The sequence below is a fragment of the Phaethon aethereus genome, assembly GCF_964289735.1.
Source record: "Phaethon aethereus genome assembly, chromosome: 11".
NCBI lineage: Eukaryota > Metazoa > Chordata > Aves > Phaethontiformes > Phaethontidae > Phaethon > Phaethon aethereus.
Window position 1 is genome coordinate 22,373,396 of NC_138587.1, and position 22,205 is coordinate 22,395,600.

Here is a 22,205-nt window from a genome sequence, read left to right on the forward strand (position 1 = left end):
AAGGCAAATGTCTTAAACATCTTCTTTCATGTAAATCTGGGAGTGAAGTGTGCATCCTGATAAATACTAAATAATATATTGAAGTTGTAATTCTTGTTTCTTGGAGTTCAACTGCTATTTAGGTCATAAAATAACTTAAGTCTTCAAATGTTAAGCTAATACGTTCTTTTAAGGCTTTAGGCATAATACTGCATATTCTTACAATTAGCTACGAGAATGAAGCTTGTTTAGTCAAAAATGTAGTAGCTGTCAGCCAGACACTTGAAGAGAATGTGTAACAACTACCAGGAAGAAATAATATGTAGATATAAGTAGCTGGCTTTTGAGTTCAGCTGTGAGGAATAGGGAAGAAGATGTGTTACTGAAAGAGAACAGTAAGGTTAGTAGGACAGTAGTTAAAGGAGTTTACTTATTTTTCCCCACTCCTACACACTTTGTAAGTTTTTTGAAGCAAAGACTGGCTACAGAAACCAACACCTTTTCTCTCTTGCAATGGTTGTAATAGTCATCATCAGATGTTGTGCAATAAAGTACTGATTTAGACAGAAGTCCTCCTTGGTTTTCATTGCCTTTGCTGAGAGGGTGGCAAACCTCTACATCTCTTTTTATGTAGCCTTTGGCTGGGGGAGGGGAAAGTGTTCTAACAATGTCTTTTTTTTTTTTTTTTCCTCAGGCAGGTAATCTGCAGCCATGAGCAGCAATGAATGCTTCAAGTGTGGACGTACTGGCCACTGGGCTCGGGAGTGCCCCACTGGGATTGGCCGTGGTCGTGGGATGAGAAGCCGTGGCAGAGGTGATTGATGACTGTCATTTTCAGTATTTGTACAGTAGGATCTTTAGCTGACTGTTCTGAATAGTGTGCAAAATTGGCTTTGTTGACCTGAAGAAGTTAGGACATAAATCGGTAATAAATCTCACTGGTTCTTACCTCTGTATAAGAATTTTGCTTGGGGCCTCGGAGTGAAGTTAACTTGTCAGTTCAGCTGGCAGCGTCCTTGAATAACTCTTAAGAATATTCTGAACTTAATCTTTAAGCCTTTTTCTTTTTTTCTCCTGTTGCCCATTTCAAGCAGGCTTCCAGTTCATGTCTTCATCTCTCCCGGACATCTGTTACCGCTGTGGTGAGTCTGGCCATCTTGCCAAGGACTGTGATCTTCAGGAGGATGGTAAGTATCATTAAATATTCTATCTCTTCAGTCACATGGACAGAGATCTGTGGTTGAGGAGAAGGGTACAGTACGCTGCTCATAATTCACTGGAGGCAAGCTGTACGTGTCCTTCATTAGAAGCATGCTACACCTCGCTCTACCAAGGTTTTATAGTCTTGTTTGGTATGTTTTTCTTATTGTGGAAGCCTGCTATAACTGCGGTAGAGGTGGCCATATTGCGAAGGACTGCAAGGAGCCGAAGAGGGAGAGAGAGCAGTGCTGCTACAACTGTGGCAAACCTGGCCACCTGGCTCGTGACTGTGACCATGCAGATGAGCAGAAGTGCTATTCTTGTGGAGAGTTTGGACACATTCAAAAAGACTGCACCAAAGTGAAATGCTATAGGTAAGAACTGACGGAGACAACTGCAAAAGGTACCTTAAGTGATAGATGCATTCTGTATCTAATTTTTGTTGGGAAACTAAGATTAAACTTTGGCCAGGTAGATTGTTTCTTTAAACAGTTATGTACTATTGCTCAAAACTAAGACTTGAACACCTGTTAGCAAAGTCAAGCAATAGATTCAGTGATGCACATCTCTAGATGACCAGAACAATGCAGGTGTTAAATCACTTAAGCTGTGCAGGAGAGAGGGCCATATCTTTTTGCAGAAGGTAGGAAGTACTTGTCTATAACATGAGCTTGAAGTAGAGTTGGGTACCCTATATCTCATGCTGGAGCTAACAAAACTCCAGCTGTACAGATCAGCTGACTGGCACAGCCAGCCCCAGCCGGAATATACTTAAGACACCTTGGTTATAGGAAACGCACATAGAAGCGGATGTGAAATCAGTTTGAAATACTAGCTTCTAAATGCTGTCTGGTTTTCGAATGCAGGCCTGTACCAGAAACAGTGTGTTCTTGAGTGCAGTGTTCTTCACCCCCACCAAAGTTCCCTTCTGTGGGGGAAGGAGGGAGAATATGATGCATTTGAGTTAAAACTAATTAGTCTCAAAACAAGGATAACTGCAGACAGAAGCATTAGAGCAGGCAAAACCTGATACACAGTTTAAAAAAAAAGGGGGGGGTGCAAAAAACCCGCAAACAAAAAAAAAACAACCCAACCTTCTATATTTGATGTATGGTGGGTTTGGCATATAAAGTGACTGATGCGAGTTGATCAGTTGGGGAACAGTTCCTGGCTCTAGTGAAGATAAACTCTCCTCATGTTGAAAGAATTCTGGAACACTGAAGCGCAGAAGTCTTGAATGCAGAACTAGTGTTGCATGAAACTTAAGTAGGTATGTACTTGACAGAATAGGATTGCTTTTTCTGAGTAACTGTTCTGGATGGCTTTGATAAAATTATTTGCGTTTTCTTTCAGGTGTGGTGAAACTGGCCATGTAGCCATCAACTGCAGCAAGACCAGTGAAGTCAACTGCTATCGCTGCGGCGAGTCAGGGCACCTTGCACGGGAATGCACAATTGAAGCTACAGCCTAATTATTTTCCTTTGTCGCCCCTCCTTTTTCTGATTGATGGTTGTATTATTTTTCTCTGAATCCTCTTCACTGGCCAAAGGTTGGCAGATAGAGGCTACTCCCAGGCCAGTGAGCTTTACTTGCCGTGTAAAAGGAGGAAAGGGGTGGAAAAATCAACTTTCTGCATTTAACTACAAAAATGTTTATGTTTAGTTTGGTAGAGGTGTTATGTATAATGCTTTGTTAAAGAACCCCCTTTCCGTGCCACTGGTGAATAGGGATTGATGAGTGGGAAGAGTTGAGTCAGACCAGCAAACCCTTTCTGGGTTACATGGAAGTGATCCTATGCAGGAGGAAAGAAATTCTGGAAGTGTCTAAACTTCCTCATAACTTTAATTTTATTACAATGGCCTTGGATTGTCTGACCTCAGTAGCTGTTAACATCAAGTAATATCTGTATCAGGCCCTACCTAGAGCATATAGCTGAGTGGGAGTAAACAAACAAGATGCACATGCCTGTTAATGGCCATGAGAGAGAGAGAGAAATCAGGAATAAACTTAAAACAGTAATTCAGTCAATGAATGTTCATGTTGGAGATACAGAACGTAATGGGAAGCTTTTGAATAAATATTTCAAAGTAAATCTGAAACCCAGACATCAGTGCTCATAGCATACACAATTTGGAGCTATTCAGGAGTTGCAAATAAATGCATTTTCACAGAAATCAAGATGTTATTTTTGTATACTATATCACTTAGACAACTGAGTTTCATTTGCTTGTAATCAGTTTTTAAAGTAAGATGGTAAAAGCAATTGAAGTCCTAGAACATAGAAAATGTAATTTTAAACTATCAATAAAGCTGGAGGAGGAAGGGGAGTTTGGCTAAAGTTCCTTTTGTTTATTTTTGGTTTTCATGTACACAGTGCAAAATAACATATTAAAAAGGGGTATGTGGAGGTGTAAAAAGTTTAGTTTGGACTTTTCTTTTGTACCGTCTTATGTTAAGTCTCCAACTGGTAGCATCAAACTGCAAATACAATAAGTATGCAGTCCTCCCAAGACTATTGCATGTCTGAATGTGTTCGTGTGAATAGATTCTGTGGTCTCGGAGTGGGCTTGTTTCATCTGTGCTGATGCAGGTAAAGCATTTCTTTAAAAAAAAGTCATTGAAAAAGACTCAAAAGCTGTTGACTGTAACAGTGAGTTCCAAATCTGGAGTAGTTTCATGGTCAATTAGCAGCACATTAGCAGCACCTCAGCCTTCACAGATGTCATTACACTAAACTGTAAAGTGCCTGGTGTATTACAGGCCCTTCCCATAGGTGGTTCTACCATCTTGATTACTAACCCTTAGTTACCCTGCGTCAGCTCCCTTTTTATGTGTCTATTTTGAGCACATCACTCAGTGAATAAAGTAGTCTTGATGTGCAAGGAAAAACCAGGGCAGGAGTTCCTGACTGGTCAGTGCTTCACCATAAGGCAATTGTAGAATGACTTGAACATCTGGTGTTGAAGGCAACCAACAGCGCTTCAGCTGGAGCACCTCCTGAGCTTTGTCTGTCTTCAGGAGCCAAGGCAGATCCTACGGAATCTGTCTGGTTATGACTGGTGTAGTGTACTGTAGTTGGTCGGTGCTTGCATCTTCATATGCAAATGAAAGGCTTTCCTTACTTTCACGTCCCAAAGTGTTTTTCATAGGCTGTGCGTGCTTGTTGCAATGAAAAGCTTGCCTGTGATGTTGGGATGGTTGTGTGCGAGAGCGAAGTACCAGACTGAGAATCTACAGCTATGCTAGAGTAAAACTAAAGTGGCACTATTGCTTGTCTTCTAGACCTGTGTTAAAATCAACCAGATAAATAGCCCTGTTAGCCTTGCTTCCAAAATAACTGAAAATGTCAAATGTGAAGGAGTCATGCGATAATGCTGCTGAAGGTTGTGGTTTTCCAGGAGCAACTTAAGCCTGTGGCTTTCAGCAGATTATAGCACATGGCTGAGGCTTCCAGAAGAGCAGCAAGAACACCTCAGTTGATGAACTAGAAGATCCTAGTGACCTGGGAGTGTTTGAAACTCTGAAAGAGGGCATGTTGCCTGATGATCATTGGGTTGTTTCAGGAAATCTGATACCTGAATTGTGTGTCCAAGAAAATTGCAAGAGTTGTGTCGTATCAGGTGAACGCTGATCAGACTGTTGCTGTTTTGCAGTGGGCTGCCATAGAAACCTTGAGTTCCTTAACATTTACTGAAATAAAGATTTACAAAGAGCTAAGGTTTTCAGTCTTGGTTTGATGTTCAAAGCCTGTGGAAAAAGTTGAGCCAGTTCAGGGAGAAAAGGATGATTCTTGGTGAGAGCAGTAAGTACGAGGAGGCTAGAACCCAGATCCGTTGGCTGGCAGTAGCCAACCTAAGCAGGTTTTCAAAAGCCAGAGTTGGTACTGCTGCAGAGATGGAAGGAATCGGGCTGTTGGAAGAAGTCTTCTTTATTTGAAGCACTCAAAAAGGGAGTGTTCTGCGTTGCCTAAGCAGAAAAAAATTCCCAAGTACTTGCTTCTGCCTGGTCAGTGTGACATAAACATGTAGATGGCAGGTTCTACAGGGTGTAAAACCAAAAAGAGAATGGTGACTGCTCTTACAATTGGTCATGATTCTTTGGCAGGATGCCTTTGTCCAAACTACTTGCTGAAGAACAAAGCCTTGAGGCTCTTGTGGAACTAGGGGGTGGGGAAGAGGTTCTTGCCTGAGTTGTGTGGGTTTTTTGAGTGGTGTGTGTTGTTTTGTTTTTTCTTAATAGCTGTTATTGGATCATGAATGTACTTTTGACTCTTAAACATGGTTGCCAAAACCCTCGTAAAATCCACACTTGAAATGAGTGGGTTGTGTTGGGATAGTAACAGACAGCCTCATCGTAGCATGTTCTTGTTCAGCCTTGTGGTAGGTTAGTATAAATTAACTGAACCTTTACATATAATTATATCTTAGATAAATAGTAATAAATCTCTCTGATCACAAAGACCTGAAAGTCTTTGGGACTTAATCTGTAGCTTAAATGCCGTGTCAAAGACCTGCAGTGCTGGTGACGTCTAGAGCCTACTTTTCCATTCCTGTAGAATGTGGCAACCAAGCTTGGTTATGAAGATCCTGCAGCTACTACTGCTTAGTACTGTGGTGCTTAACTGCTTTATTATCACTGAATAATTTTTGTGTGTCTGAAAAGTGGTATTGTTGTCTGGGAATTACGTTTTTTTAACAACGAAAACAGGACTTGAAAGCTGAGACATACAAACCAGGATGTAACTTCAAAATGGAGAACATTTCTGACTGAGGTATCTTGTCATTTTTCTGTAGGGAAACAGTTTAGAATATTGATACTGCTACTCCAAGTGTCAGTTGTTTCAAAGTTAACGAGATGAACAAGCAAATAGTGATTTCAGAAATTGTAGGGACTTGGAAAAATTAAACCTGATCTTTTATTTGTTCCACGCTAATCTTTTTTGTTAACACTGAAGCATCTCATTTCTTTGGAAGACAAACTCCTGCATAGTAGTTTTCTTAGATGTGGTGCATTATATGGATCAGGAAGGCAGAGAGAGAAAGGTGTACTTGATTATTTTCTACGAACGGGGCTCTCTGAAGGGCTTTTTCTGGAAAGGGAAATGTTATTAAAATTATCGTTAAGTCATTGAATAAATGCTCACTGAAAACCCTGGTTTGTTTTTGAGACCAGCTGCAAAGGATTGAGGTGATGGCTCCGCTGGCAGCGAGGTGTGTGCGGGGTAAAATACAAGCAGTTTGGTCCGTAGGCCGTAGGAGTCCGGATGAGAGAGTGTGTTGGTCGCATGGGTTTGAGACGCTGCAGGAGTTTATCCGTACGGGTGTTCCCGGGGAAGATGGCGGGGGAACGAAGAGGAGACTGGTCTATGCCAGCGCTTCCACCGCGGTGGCCTTCTGTAAGGCTCTTGCTGTGCGGGAGGCCTCGAGGGCCATGTACGAGGTGCCTGCGAAACAGTACGTTCCCCTGCCTACCTGGGGAAACGAGGCGTAAGGCAGCCTACGAAGGTGTGGTTTTTTTTTTTTTTTTTACCGCCCTTTATTAATGTTTGTTTAATTACTCCGGGGACGGAGGGTAGCCGAACCGCGCCAGAGGCTGTACGGGCCGGCCCGCTCCTCGCGGGCGGCGCAGGCGCAGTAGGGCGAGGCGGGAGCCGCGCACCGCCCCTTTAGGCGCGTGCGCAGTGGGGCCGGTTTCAGTTCCGGGGTGACGGCGCGTCTCCTTCCGGGTTGCTCTGGGGCGGTTGGCGGTGGTCTGCGGCGCCATGGTGAGTGCGGGGGTCCCGCGGCTTCGTCCGGTGGGCCCTTGCGCCCCGCTGGCGCTTTTGCCCGGCGATAGGGGCTCCGTGGAGAACGAGGCCGCCGGGCGGGCTGGCGAGGATGAGGAGCGAGGCGGGGGGTTGGTGTCCGTTCCCGCCTTCCAGGCGCTTGGAAGCGAGGGGCGCTTCGGCGGGCGGTGGGGCGCTGCCGAGCGCCGTCAGTAACGGCTCGTCTCCTTTCTCTCTTTCAGGCTCGAAACGCGGAAAAGGCCATGTAAGTGCGGCTGGGGCTCCTGGGCCGGGCCGCGGCCCCCTGAGTGGGCGCTTCAGTACAAACACCGCTTGCTTTGCCCTTAGGGTAGAGACCCTCCAGCCCTGCGGTTCCAGAGATCAATCTGTGTTCTGTCTCCTGTTGCTTCTGAAGCAGCGTGATCATGCTTGTGTGTTACGCAGTCCCACACGTCTGAGACTTAGGCTGTGTTTGGTTTCAGGGACGTTTGTGCCCTCTGTGCCGTGGCTCACATCCACAGAGCCATGCTTGCCCAGTGGGACTCGCTGTTCAGTATTTTTAAAGCATTGGAAGTCTAATAACGCTTTTCAGTACTTAATTATGCGTGTTATGCTGGTCTAGAGGTGATGGGAGTAGGAAAGATATGAGGCATCCGCACACAGCGTGCCTGGTGGGGTGGAGCTGGCCTGGCTCTGCTGGGTGGTGTTACACCAGCCAGCACGGGGAAGAAGCCGCAGCAAGGGCTGGATGATAAACGTGGTGAAATATGTTCTAATGGCCTGTTACAGTTTTGGAACAGAGATGCCAGGCTAGATAGGAATCTGTCAGCATTGGTTTAAGTATAATTCTTGCTTGGGAGTGGCTTGGGCTAAACCAATGGTTTTCAACATATTTATTTTTGTATTGACTTTCTTGAGTGCTTTTCAAAGAGGTTTGCAGACCACACATTTAGAACTACTAGATTAGAGGCTCTTCAATGTCATTGTCTCATGTTTGTTCTTTTTCCTAAAATACTTTCTGAGCTTGTAATAGTAATTCAGCGGGAGGCTGAAGAGGCTACAGCTGTGAGGCGCTCACTTGTGGTGATCCCATCCAGTGCATCTCGGACACTGGATTGGGTGGCGCCGTTTTCATTCTGGAAATGCCTCTTACCAGCAGATTGTGCCAGGATAATTGGCTTAGATGCAGGGTATAGGTATGCTGTTAAATGTTTTAAATGCACTCAATGGTTTTGTGCTTTTTGACGTCTAGTAAACAAATGTGTAGTGTGCTCGGTTGTGAGAGACTCAGAATAATATGGTAATGTTAATAAACTTGATTACTAACTGCTGCTTTCTTTGCTGAAGCTTTTTTTCTCTTTTGAGTTTTTTGTTTCCTTTTTGATGTATCCCCTGCTATAATAGGTAAACTTGTGTTTATATATATGCTTGTGTTTATGACTTGTTGACAGCCTTTTGCTGCTAATATCTAATATGTCTGGCATGTGCTAAGCAGAAAAAATAATGATTAGCTGCTTACCAGGATTTATATTTATCTAAGAAATTAACCACTGAGGATTTCTAGTGTTGAAGAAGTCGCTAGCCAGAAGAGCTAGTCAATGAATATGTTCAAGTCTTTGTTTTCTGCGGGCTGTAATTAAGCCCATGATAAACATTCAGAGCAAAACTTGTTCCTGTTGGAATGTAGATTTGTAACAGTAAATCTGCTTCCTTTCTTCTCTTTAGGACGGCCTTGGCAAGATTTCGACAAGCTCAGCTTGAGGAAGGAAAAGTTAAGGTATGGTGTAAAAAAAATGAAGTTTTGTTAACTCTAGTCAAGAGTGGAACGCAAGCCATGTACAGAGCTGTGTGACAGCTGTCAGTAGGGTCCTGTGCCAGATACAGGTATCCTATAGGAGTCTGACATTAGTCGTCTGGAAAGCAGCTGAAGTAGGGACTGTATTTCACAGTGGCACAAAACAGAAATGGTAAATAGAGTTTTCTTAACTAACCTGCTTAAAAATTTATGTATATATATGTTTTGGAGGTGTGTTGGCTTGACTGCAGAGAAGAAAGTGCAAATTGAACATCACTTAATTTTTTTAGGTAACATAGGTAGAGTATGTAACAGTTTTTTTGGGGGAAAAAACCTAACTAACTACAGTAATGCTAAAATAGAGGCAGCATGCTAGGCAGAAAATGAGAAGAGACAGAAGTTATCTCCTTCTGCAACTACTTACGTAAATTGATACATATACACTTATTTTTACTGACAGTAATCACAAGGTTTGTTTGGATTTCTTCCCAGAAGAGGTAGAGAAATCCTTATAATCTAGTTTATGGGTAATACTCTGGCAAAACAAGGGGCTTTCAGTATCATTGTGAACTCAAGGCTTCCATGAGGCATAACATTGGCATGTTATTAACCCAACACGTGATAGCTGTGCATCTGTTCATAATTTTCTTCACTGTCATGTAGCTTTTTTTTTGATTGGTGTAAGATTGACCAAAAAAATGGACTTGACAACTTTGTAATTTAAAAAAAACACCACCACTATAATGAAAGAAATTGCACCGCTAAACCCGTATAACTTTAGAGACTGATTCTCAACTATCTCTGGATATTTCTGTACACTTTTCACTGAATCATAACTCAAATTGCAAGAATATTTATGTGGGGATCGGAGTTTTCTCAACTTCTTTTGGACAGGTTTATCACTTTTAATTTTGCGTAACTGACAAAGGAGTTTTGGAAACTAACTGAGGTGTCCTTGCACCTTAAGAAATGATGTTTTACACATGAGCACTACCAATATGAAAAGCTGAAGTGGAAAATAACAGTTTGGGGAAACTGTAGTGGAAAAGATTCCATGAACAACAGCCAGAGAATAAGATGGAATAGAGTTTCTGGTATATTATGTGAAGGAAGCCTTTTTAATATGTAGAAGGTAGAGCTGTGGAAATACTGTAGGGAAAGGGACAGAATAACCGCACATGGTTCTAGAGGTAAGATGAAGTGTTAGTTTGTGTAAGCAAGTCAACAGAATATGAAGGTTGGGAAAAAGGTGTTGTGGATAAACTGTAGTTGGGAGGATACAAAACAAAATCATTTTGTAAAAAGATTACAGTATGTAGGTAGTAGCAATTGAGAAAGAAAGCCCTAAACTTAATAGCTACTTAGAAAAGAGCGGATTTTTAGATGCTAATATATTGAAAATGATGTAATTCAACTGTCCTAAATGGAACGTTATTTGTATTGGAGAAGATTGTGGGGTGATTTGAAAAAACAGGTGACAGATTTATATATTTTTATATATATTTTATATATTTATATATAAAATATAAATAAATAAATAAAATATATAAATATATATATTCTATATTTTTAATAAAGTGGACTTAAGTAATTTTGATAGTTGTTTTCCACTTATTAAAAATCAGTGGGAGCAGAAGGCACCAGAGCTTGGTAGCATAGTTTGGGATTAATCAAACGATAAAGTTTTCATGAAATGCTGTGAATATGTTGATGCTAGGTTAAAACTTCATGGTGTATGGCTTTCTGTCAAACAGGAACGAAGACCTTTCCTTGCATCAGAGTGTAATGAATTGCCTAAAGCTGAGAAATGGAGGCGACAGGTAACATCAAGCTATAGATTTTTCCAATTCTACAGCAGGTAGAACTTTAGCACTTCCTATTTAGGCAGCCTGCTTACAAATTTTTTTTCAGACTTCTTCAGTATGCTGACAGTTAAATTGCAGAACAATTTAGATTTGAAAGATCGTATAGTTAACCACGGTGTTCAAAGCAGGTTCTACCATGTCAAGTTGCCCAGGACCATGTCCACCTGAGTTCTGAATATCTTCAGGATTTGGATTCCACAGCTTTTTGGGGCCTCTGTTCCAGTGTTTGATAACGTGCTTAATGATGGTGTTTTTTCCCTTTGAATTTAATCAGAATTTCCCCAGTTCCAACTTTTGTCTTACTGTCATGCAGCTCTTGGACAGCCTGGCTCTGTTTTTTCTATACCCTCCATTAGGTTGCTGAAGACAGCAATAGGTTATTCCCTTTTCGTCTTAAGGCATATTGAATGCAGTTCTCTCTCAGCCTTTTTCTGTACTTCATGTGCTCCTGCCCTCATCACATGTGCTGCTGGAAAAATGTTTCCTTCTTTTTTTAAGCCTCTGAGGTACTATATTTGTGTCTGAATAAAATCTATGTTGACATTTGAAATGGATAGGTGCAGGTCCTTTTTCTAGATCAAAAAGCCAACTTAGATGTTGGATCTTTCTATTTGGGGCGGGGGGGTGTTAGTCCTTGCTAGCCTTTTTTTTTTTTATTGTTTTTATTTAGAAATTCACTTCTGTGTTCTTATTTAACTAGATCATTGGGGAAATTTCCAAGAAAGTGGCGCAGATTCAAAATGGTAAGATTTTTCTAGTTACATTTTATTTTTTTGAATTTCCAGTCCCAAGCAGTTAGAGCAAAAAAAATCACATTTCACGTGAACTATACTGTTTCCATTGCATAAATTCTGAAATTACTCTGGTGCTTCTAGTAAGCTGCTTAATTTATTGCCTTTTTCCGCTCTAACAGCTGGATTAGGTGAATTCAGAATTCGGGACCTGAATGATGAAATAAACAAACTTCTGAGGGAGAAAGGACACTGGGAATTCAGAATAAAGGAGCTGGGAGGTCCTGATTATGCTGTAAGTGTAGATTATTTTGTACTACATGGTTGTTCTGCTTACAAATAAAGTGACCAATGAGAAAAATCTGTGTAATGTTTAGTTAACCACATATTACTTGGCCAGCATTTATTAGAGAGAAACTTCATTCAGCCCCTAAAAATGTTAGGTTGTGTTAGAAGAAATATTTGTTTCCATGATGAGCAAATTAGACTTTTCATTTGGAACACCGGTTCAAGGGGTCTTGCATTCCTGTTTTTTGCAGCAATAGTCTGATTTTATCCATCAGTAGGTGTTGATTTTCTATATTATATTCTGTCAGTCTTTAGAAGGGTTTTCACTTGGCTCACCTAGTTACTGCTGAAAGAGAAATAATGACACTAGCTCTCATTTGCCAAAACATCAAAAGTATGCTTGTTGTCAGATTTAGTAGTGCTTGTTTATCCGATACCTGAATATGTAATACAGAGCATAAGATGGGTTTAGATACTTTTTTGTGAGGGTTAATCCAGTATGGGCACTCTGTGGTTTGTGTGGTCATTTTAAATATGTGTTTTGTAGTGAAAGTAGAAAACCTGTATAAAAACAAGCTATGAGTGTATTTTCCCCTGTGGGGGGTAGTTTGAACTGGTATAGCATACCTCCTTTCTCAAGCCTTTATTAAGATGCTCAGGAAAAGAGGAAATAAAAGATGCAAGGGGAATAAAAGTTTAACCAGTGAACTCTCTTTATTTTCCAGCGGATTGGACCAAAAATGCTAGATCATGAAGGGAAGGAAGTTCCAGGAAACAGAGGTTACAAATATTTTGGAGCTGCAAAGGATTTACCAGGAGTTAGAGAACTTTTTGAAAAGGAACGTAAGTAAATAGCAACTCTTCCCAGACATGAATCTACATAGTAGTATATCTTAAGTAAAATGTCTGCCATAGTATGTGGGGAATGCTAGTAATAGTATATTCTAGCTTGTGTCTTACGTCAGCTAAATGAAACACTGAACACAAATAATTAATTAAATGGTGTTTCTTTGGGCAAAGAACACCTTTGGCTGTTTGCAATTAAAAAAAAATGCAGAAAACAGTAAACTGTTTTCTCTTGGGAGTTCCAAATGGCAAGGAGTGGTGTTCTATAGAAACTTCCCAGCATAACGGGTCAACTTTATTGATAAGTTCCAAATAGTACTCTTGAGCTCAGAATTAAAAAAAAAAAAAAAAAAAAATTGAAAAACCAAGGAAGTTGGCGGGAACATAATCTTAGAAGCAGGAATCAGCTTTCATAATAGGAAAAACTAGATGCAAGTGAAGAAGATTTTCTATATTGATTTGCCATAGAATGAGTGGGAATTACTTGGACCTGAAAGTGAGGCCGGCCTGCTGAATCAGTTCTTTCTTGCCATCTGCAAGGAAAAATTATGGGAAATACTACGTGATCTGAGGGAGCTTGGGACAGTTTTTTAGTTCCTTTCATATAGTAGTCTTGCTCAGTACTGGGAGAAAAACAACCATGTGCACAACAGTGTAGAATTGCCATAGGGTGGGACCTGTGCAGTAGGAAGCATCGGGTCACGTATTCAAACTGTTCTGTGCAGGCCAGAGTAAAATACCAGTACTCCCAGTATTGGCAGCGGTTTGGACCATGCATTCGTTATCAGCTTAAGCGAGGCAGCTGTAGTTGCTGTGAGGTTGATAGGAATGGGGAATACAAAGCCAACTAGCAAGATGGACCAGGATGAATGGCAGTTGTGTGTTCTTTCAGCCCTCCCACCGCCTCGGAAAACTCGAGCTGAGCTTATGAAATCCATTGATGCAGAATACTATGGCTACAGGGATGAAGACGATGGTATTCTGGAGCCACTGGAACAAGAACATGAAAGGAAAGGTATGCGAGATTCAAAACCTGCATGAATCAGTCCAAGAAGGGGTGATGTTGGACTCTGAAGTTAAGATGTCTTTTCCCCCCCCCCGCCCCGTTGGTGTTGTCTTGTGCTTAGCTGTCAGATTTCATCTGTCACGTAGGTATCCAAATCACTATTGTGTAAGGCATTTTAGGGGTGAGGGGATGTGCTTTAGAGTTGGCTTTCATCTTTACTACTGCTAATGATTTAATATTGTCAGCAAGTGGTTTGCTGTTGAAGCAAAATCTCCTTTTTTCCCCACCTTTTCCGTGCTTAAAAATATAGAAGAGTAGGTTGCAGCAGGGAGATCTATGGAACTCAAGTGGTTATGTCCCTCCTTTGTGAAAACTGACTGTGCCATCTGTTTCCTGTCTTGCCTAATTATTTATCGATAAACATAGCTGTTTAGTTTTCTTGGAGACTAGAGGGGACCTTCTGGAAGCCCTGAAGTCTAGTTGGCCTATGTTAATTTATCCACATGTCATCCATCTCGGAACTTCAAGACATTTGTGAATAATCTTTCCTTTGAAACCCATACTTTCTCAATAGATCATATTTATCCATGTGTCTGCTCACTTAGTTCTCTAGTTTTGTTTCTACTGACTTCCTCGGTAAAGATATCTGGATTGTAAGTCTAATTCCTGAAACCCTCTTCAAAATTCAGCACTCTGTGCCATCTTCTGGTATTTGTGTAGCTTCAAGCATGAGGCCACATGCCACCTTTAAGAGCTTAGCTGTTTTCTAAATAATCCTCTTAGTGCTTCTGGTGAGCATTGTCTGATCTGGACAATTTGTTGCTGTTTGCATTGTATGTTTGTTTTATGATGTCTTCTGAAGCTTCAACTGCAGGCAGATCCTCAGTGCTCTGTAGGAAAAGGTCCTGGTATAGGAACCCTTGGCAGGCTCTTCCACAGAACACAACGGATAAAACAATCAGATTTTGCTTGAGTGGTGCTTCTTTTTTACGCAAATTAGAGCAAGTGACTTGTTTAAATGATTACAAGTTGTTGAGCTTGTAGCTGCTGTCAATACATAGTATCTTTTGGTGTGGTCATCCTTCTCCATGTGTGAGATCTTCATAGTATTGTGTGTTAGAGATCAAGCCTTGTCGGTTAGATTATAGGATAGGGAGGTTAGAGGGGAATAAAGGAAATATTTCACTTATTTGTGTCCTGCAGCATAGCCTAGAGCCTTAAACCAAGTGAACAGGAGCTGGCAAACAATTGACAGCCTAAGAAAGAAGGTTGTGTGGTGCAGTGCTCCCAGAACAGCCTCCCTTTTAGTGTTCATCTTGCCCATCTTGCTAATGGCAGACAGGAGAGGTAGCTTGCCTGGATTCATGTGGTTATTTAAGAAAAGTATCTTTGGTGATTGTGCCACTTGAAATAAGAAGGCTAGAGATGCTACCAGAACCAATAGGTGTAGTATTAATGTACAATTAATGTACTGTTAATGCACAATAGCTAAGACTCTTAAGGTCACTTGTTGTCTGGGCTCTTGTGGTTTTTAACTTGTTATCAGAAGAGTTAAATTTTTGTGAAACAAAGTATTGAAAAAACTTCGTAATTTGCGGTACTCTTTCCGTTATGAAACCACACAAAAATGCAGCCATGTGCCACTAGTTAGTTAGATCTTGCTTTCTCAGGGTGAGCATTTTAATGTTTAATCTTTGAGAGCTAGGGGGAATGACTGCTGACTTCTATTGTTGGGGGCATTTCGTACTGCCCAGTTGCATTAATCTTGCACCTCTCTAGGATTTTTATGCCCTGGCGATGTCACTGATTAAGCTTCTTAAAACTTGCTTTAGTGCTCTTGCTAGCACTCTGCTGTGTAGTAGAGACACAGCAGCCTAACTGCTCCTAGCTAGCAGTGAGTTAGAGTTGGAATCGTGCTTCATAATAAGAGAAATACACTACGAGATGAAGAGATACTTATGTGTGTGGTCACTGTAAGGAGCCTAATCATGTTCAATTAACTACATGGTGATCAACATTCCTATAGCTGTTGACATGCTACAGAGCTGTAAGAGCCACTTAGCCTGGTTGTGACACCACTTGTTACTTAGTTCAGGAAGTAGGTTGATATTTATTCATTACATTTAGAGTCTGAAATGTACCCAAATTAAGGCATCAGCAAGTACCACAATGTTAGCATTGGTTTTTGCTCAGACTATGATGATACGTTTTATTAGATACTACATCAAGGTTCTGCAGTAGGCATGCGTTAGCGATGCAGGGGATTTAAGCAAGAAGTTTAAGTCTGTTGGAACAGCTTTGGAAATAGGACCATGCTGCTTTAACTTGCCCTCAGATATGCTTGCTGTTTTCCTTTGCTAAACCAGTTATAGCAGAAGCAGTGGAAAAATGGAAAATGGAGAGAGAAGCACGACTTGCAAGAGGTGAGGAGGAGGAGGAGGAGGAAGTAAATATCTATGCTGTCAACGATGATGAGGTATGTGATGGCTAAGGTGATGTAACATTTCATGTGCCTTTTACGTTGCCGTCTTGAATGTAGAAGTATTTTGCCGAGAACCCGTACGCTGCTGCGTTCTGCCCTTCTCTCTGCCTAACTTTCTGTGCAGTTGTCCCTGTTTAGTAAAAATCAGTAGTAGACACGTACACTTGGCGCAAGCTTAGAGAGCAATGAAAGCTGGCAGCTATGGAAGATTTCTTACTCAAGTGAGAACCAACTAACAGCTGAGGCCTTGTTGTGATTTAACTGTCGCTGCCTGGAGTGCTGGTATTCGGAAGGTAGCGTGTTGTTAACTGAACACCGGTCTGTCTTGCTCCTAAGTACAGTCTACATCTGGAACAGCACAAGTAGTTTTGTGTACAGTATAATTTCATACCGTCGATGTGTAGCAAAACCGGGGGTTGCAGTGTCTTTTTTATAGGTGAATCCTGATACCAGCAAGGCTTTGCTGATGCTGCAGTCACTGCTGTGACATGGCTCTTGCTGCTTTATTCTCCCTGCTCTCAGTGCCTGTAAGAGAAGTGAGGGACGTTGCTTGTGCTCCTAGAGACCTGTAAAAGGGGTACTGGAAATGAGTCCTTATTTTGCAGTCCATACCTAAATGGGTTTGTCACAAGAATACAAAGGAGATAGTTCATAAGGTAAAACTGTTTGTTCCTTCAGTACCCTATTTTATTTGTATTATCTCATGATTCATAAGCTGAGCTCTCAGGCATGAGAGAGAAGCGGTACAAGACTGCTTCAACAGTATGGGTGGTACATACATTTTTAAGGTACTCTCTTGCTCCTTGGTTAGCCAGCTCCTTTTTTGTTTATAGCTTTGCTATGGCAGCAAGAGAGAGATGGAAAAGGAGGGAATATATCTTTACTTTCATGTCCGTGCCACAGCAGAGTTAAAAACATGAAGAATGAAACCAACAATCCTGAAAGTGTCAAGGAGCAGGATCTGAACGTGATGCTTGTTATATTCCTTTGCTTGGTCCGATTCACCTAGTTCTTGTGTTTGTAGTGTCGATGATTCTGTGTTTGGTTCCTTCTGACAGACCAAGTAAAAATTTTGATGTGGCTTAACTTTTTCTTTTTTTAGTCTGATGAGGAGGGTGGCAAGGAAAAAGAAGGTGAAGAAGGCCAACAGAAATTTATTGCACATGTTCCAGTGCCATCTCAACAGGAGGTAAGACATAAGAAACCTAAGTCACAGAATCATTAAGGTTAGAAAAGACTTCTAAGATCATCAAGTCCAACCATCAGCCCAACACCACCATGCCCACTAAGTCGCAGAGATGCACTGTGGCTTTTACAAGATGGAGATCTTGACTTGAGGCAGGTCCTCAGTAAAAGTGTCCTCGATTTGTTATTTCCATGACTTGACCCTGCAGCTGTTTAATCCTCTTGCAAATGCTGTGGAACAGGCCAGAATTATGGTACCATTTCTATAACCCTTTTCACCTGAGAATTTCCAAAACCTTCACATGTATTCTATAAACTGGAAAGTGTTGTTGTGTTATGATCAAGATAACCCTGATTGCCTACTATATCTTCACTGTATTTTTCTGCTGATGGTCTAACCTTTTTTTTTTAATTTGAATTCTGAATTGCAGGGTTTGCTCTCATAAGTTTTCAAAAATTATTTTGGTGGCATGACTTTGAATTGACTACTATATTTTGAAACTACTTTAGAGTATATGTTCCCTTAACAGTAATAGTTTGTTTGAAATATAACTCAGGCAAGAAAGTTCTGTTGGAGTTGCGTATCTTTTGGTAGGTATGCCTTTGCATCACACAGATAGCACATGGCCGTTTGTCCCCTGCTGCCATCTTGTCAGATTACAATACTGTATTCTCCTGTGGCATCATGATCTGGCACAGTCAACAAAATACACATGTAATGGCTTGTCAAAACTGCAGGAGAGAAGTAATGATTAAAAACATCATTCTCTGGCCAATGGTATTCTCTTAAGAGAGCATAACTGACAGTAAAAATAAAAACTGGCTTTCCTATGCATGACCACTGATTTACGTAGCAATCCTTTCTGCTTAGACAGTAGTCAGTGTAATCTTTTGTCTTTTTTAGTGGCAAATCCCTCCATACCTTATGCCTATGGGATTATGCCTTCTAGATTCTAAATAACAAAAATCTAAGGTTCAGAACACCTATTTTTGAGAGATGCTGTGTGCAGTGTGGACAAATATAAAATCATTACTGAGATTAAAACAAGTCTTGCAGGTTGCTGTTAGTAGATCTTTAAAGTACATGCTTGTTAAAGAATCATGTATTGCTGGCACTTCTAGACAAAATTTAGCCAAGAGGTTCGTAGCGGTTGCTCACGTGAAAGGCACACTCGCTGGACTATTATTTCAGGGGTGTGGACTAGTAGTGTGGCGTAACTCCACGTGTTCAGCATTTGTTAAAGCTATATTCGAGACAATTGTTTGAAACAAAATTCAAGTGATTGTACCGAGAGTAATATAAAATGACAGCTAATGTCCTAATTAAAGAGAGTAGGAGCAGAGATCTGAAATGCAGGCATCTATTTTACTGCTTCTTTTGACTTTCGTGAGCTTCAGTTAAGTATTAAAAGATACTCCTGACTCATCTTGATTCAACTACTTTTACACTGGTACACACCTCTAACTTTCATGGTCTGTTTCCTGTGTTTTTCTTCCTCATGTCTTAATAACGAAGTATGCTAGGTTTTGGTGTCTGAATGTCATCCTGTTTTTATATTTGCAGATTGAAGAAGCTCTGGTACGGAGAAAAAAGATGGAGCTTCTTCAGAAGTATGCCAGTGAAACCCTCATGGCACAGAGCGAAGAAGCAAAAACACTTCTAGGATTGTAACATTGCACCAGTATGTCCTGTTTTTTGTATAAGCCATCTAAAAGGAACAGGTTCATATATTCTGGTAGCAGTCACGTTCAGTTCTGAAAGTCTCTTTGGATGTAAAGAGTAAACTGATTAAGGTACAGTGCGTTCTGCAGCAGGAAAACCATCATTTTGGTTTATCCACTAGGATGACTTGCACTTCAGTGCTGGGAAAGATCAAACATAGCTTAACTTGTCTCTACATCTTCAGCAACTGTCTTCAGTCCCTTTGCTTTGTAAAACAGTCTGTGCAGTGGTGCTTCTTACACGTAGAACCGCAAACCCTTAAATCCTGAAGGAAAACTGACTGGCGTTACTGCCATTCTCTCTGCCGTATCCTGACTGTAAGTGTACGCGTCTTTCTTGCATTGATATTTTGTTGAGCTGAGTCCAGAAGTAAGTTACTCTGTTATGCCTGGTTAGTTTACCAGAATAGCCCAGAACCTGTTTAGAGGTACCTTGATGGCAGATCTTACATGGCTGCTGCTTGAACCTGCTTACTAAATGGCCTTGAAGTTGATTTGGCTCTTTACATGACACTTGCAACACGTCTAAAAGCTGTTACCCTTTTTGTGGTTTGTAACCATGCCTGGGTGAATTGCTTAAATGCTGGATATTTCAGCAACTATTGTAAATACTTCCAACTTTGCAATATCTTGTTCAAATATTTTTAGTAAAACTTATCTACAGCCTCATGTCTTGTTTCATTCTAGCTCAAAAGATTGTGGTGTTAATCATAGCCAAAGAATGGGATCACAAACAGCCATCCATGTAGGGATTTGAAGCTGTGCATCCCCTACTGCTCTTAGCTTGTGTATCCTGTGCCAAGCGGCAGATCACAGCAGAGCCTGTTCAGAGTCTTACGGGTGACTAACACCGTTACTCAGGCCTGAACGAATGAAATTTTAAATTGGACATCTGCAGCCATGGAGTAGAAGTGCTCTCTGAGGAATGTAGTATTTAATGACCAAGTAACCGTGTCTGAGACTACTTAAGAGTTTCTAGATGCTCTTATATGCAGCACTATCTATTGTAAATAATCTGCTCCAGAACAATCAAAGCTCTAAATTATAGAGGTGAGCTTTGTCTTACTTGATGTAAATCATCAAACAAAAAAAAGCCTTGAAAAAGTGGAAAGCGTAACTGCCAAATTCTTTTTTTAAAAGAGAGGATAAATCAAAAACTCAAGTATTGATCGCAAGCAGACAACTAACATTACAAACGTGCTTTTCTGTCTTCCTATTAGCTGCACAGCTTTCTCTGCTTTGTAATAAAGCAGCAAACGAGTATGTTTCTGATTTAATAATTTGTGTGCTCTGAGTTGCAAGCATCTATCTGAAGCTGTTAGTTTTTGCTGCTGCCCCTTGAGTGCTTTCTGGTTTTGGGTTTAGAGAAGGTGATGTGCTTTTTACCCACATGCCTTCTGTGTCGCTGTAAAAGACAACAGTGTTTCCCAGAGTTCCTTCCCTGAAAAAGAATAGAAAAACGGGCTCCTTTCATGTTGGATGTGCTGACAGGTTTATGGCCTCGCAGTACTGGATCAGACCAGTGTACTTCACCTGTGGAAAAGATCAGTATGTGGAGGATAAAGGCTTTGTTGCCCGGTACTGAGCCACTAACCGAGGCCCTGGAGCTGAATAAATTGGCAGGCAGTCTATGAAGTCTTTGTCGTGCTTCAGGAGTGTTGGTCACTAAACCATAGCATGACCAGGGCAGGGGGGGACACCAGCGAAACACCAGGAGCGGCCAGCTGGGCTTGCCAGAAAGGCGTTCAGAGTTAAAGCTCGGTTGTGAACAGCCCCTTGCCAACCATGCTTCTGCTGGACTGTACATTTTTTTCTTTTTGTTCAGTACAACAACAGTTTTTCTTCTAGAGGATCAGTGCTGGGAAGAGGAACGCTGTCTTGATCTAGATTTGCTAAACTATCTGGAGATAATTAAACTAGATTGGGGGGAGGGGGAACCAACTAGTTTTTATGGCCTGATACAGCCTGGGAGTTTGATAATACCAATGGTTGATCCCTTCTGTCACTACGTGAATCTGTAACAAAGATGACAGAAAACAGAAGGGTAAAGACAGATCGGGGACAGTGCGATAATGACAGATGGGATAAAAAATGAATAAAGGGAAAATATGAGAGCAAATCGAGACAGGATAGTAATTGCATTCACGTTCAAAGGAGTAGCTACCAGCCCTGAGCAAGACATAAATAGAGCAGTTTTTAAGGCAGTGCTGATCTCTGCTGACCAACACAGAAATGGGATAAAGGTACAGAAATGCTGTATGGAACTGTGCAATGCAAACTGTGGCTGCTGCTTCTTGAACCCACTCACTAAATATCCGCTCTGTAGCTCTGAGTGCTAAGCGTTTTTAACCTGAATGCTCTTTTTGCCTGCATCTGAGCCAATAAATTGCAGAGTAATTGTTTGCCCGCAGTGGGCTATGGCAAAATGCCGACGTTCCGCTCGCTGCACGGGCTGTTAAATTGCAGGTGGAGATGGGGCTGGGAAGCTTCCGCAGCCAAAGCCAGGAAACTGGTCTTGTAGTTTGTCCTAGAGCATGAAAGGGTGCGTAGGCGCCGCATTAACTCGTACTTCGCGTGTACGGCTGTGCTTAGGCAGGTGTGTGTTGTCAGGCTTGTAACTCGTGTTGTCTGTATAGTGCCTCAGCCTTGGACATGTCTAGGTTATAAAATAAACACCACTTTATGCACGCTTACCTGTGGCTTGTACTCCTGTCTGCTTCAGAGCTCTGCGCTGTGCATGAGCTTTGAGGGGATAACCTAATTCTTCTGTTCTCTGCGTCAATTTTGGCTAGCTTTTGTGTTTTGGAAACGCGTTCAATTCTGTTTCATCATGCAGATTGAAAGACTCCTTCCGTAACCTTTGTCTCGGGCCGTGCAGCGAGGCTCGGTTTCTCCCTGGAGGCTGAGGAATATTTGTTGGCCCTATGAGGAAATGAGTGGATTTCCCTCGTCCCTATTAGCACATGAGCAAGATCACCGGAGCGCGCTTTGTGGAGTATCCGTTAACTAAGGCTATTCTGTCCGTGTTTTCGCACTTTCAGGTCTAGTTGCTGCGAGACGCCTTCGCCGCACAGCCCCGGGGTACCGCGGTGTTCGGGTGGAGGCATGGTACGCTGTTCTCCCCAAAAAGCTTTGGTTCCCGAAGGGCGGGAACGAACGTGCTGTGCTACGGAGGGAAGCTCTAGCTCCCGCCGTGGGCGAGGTGCTGTGCGCCTCCCCTCCCGGGCCGCTCTGAGGGGAGGGCCGGGCCTGCGCTGAGGCGGGGGCCCGGCCGCCGGGTTTCGTGCCGCGAGCCCGCGGCTGGCGTGGGCGTTGCGAGGGCGCGGCGGGTCGGCTCTGCCG

The 22,205-nt window shown here is 41.9% G+C and overlaps 2 protein-coding genes across 4 annotated transcripts; both read left to right on the forward strand.

Annotated features, from left to right (window-relative positions):
- Positions 1–280: 280 nt before the first annotated feature.
- CNBP (CCHC-type zinc finger nucleic acid binding protein) lies at positions 281–2,650 on the forward strand (the record flags this gene model as incomplete). 3 transcript variants are annotated; one of them, XM_082004533.1, is made up of 4 exons in its annotated part: positions 281–793; positions 1,071–1,166; positions 1,355–1,553; positions 2,533–2,650. In XM_082004533.1, the coding sequence occupies exons 1-4, from the start codon at positions 691–693 to the stop codon at positions 2,648–2,650; spliced, it is 516 nt and encodes a 171-aa protein (XP_081860659.1). In that variant the 5' UTR covers positions 281–690. The 3 variants fall into 3 exon arrangements, with proteins under 3 accessions (XP_081860659.1, XP_081860658.1, XP_081860660.1); XM_082004532.1 differs by having other exon boundaries at positions 1,074–1,170; positions 1,323–1,553; XM_082004534.1 differs by having other exon boundaries at positions 1,074–1,166.
- Positions 2,651–6,940: 4,290 nt separating this feature from the next.
- Positions 6,941–18,813, forward strand: ISY1 (ISY1 splicing factor homolog; the record flags this gene model as incomplete). The annotated part of the gene is made up of 11 exons (XM_082004789.1): positions 6,941–7,078; positions 7,186–7,208; positions 8,669–8,720; positions 10,493–10,558; positions 11,304–11,346; positions 11,517–11,629; positions 12,348–12,465; positions 13,361–13,483; positions 15,841–15,950; positions 17,059–17,145; positions 18,706–18,813. 11 exons carry the CDS (start codon positions 6,941–6,943, stop codon positions 18,811–18,813), a joined length of 981 nt encoding a protein of 326 aa, XP_081860915.1.
- Between the last annotated feature and the right edge of the window lie 3,392 nt (positions 18,814–22,205).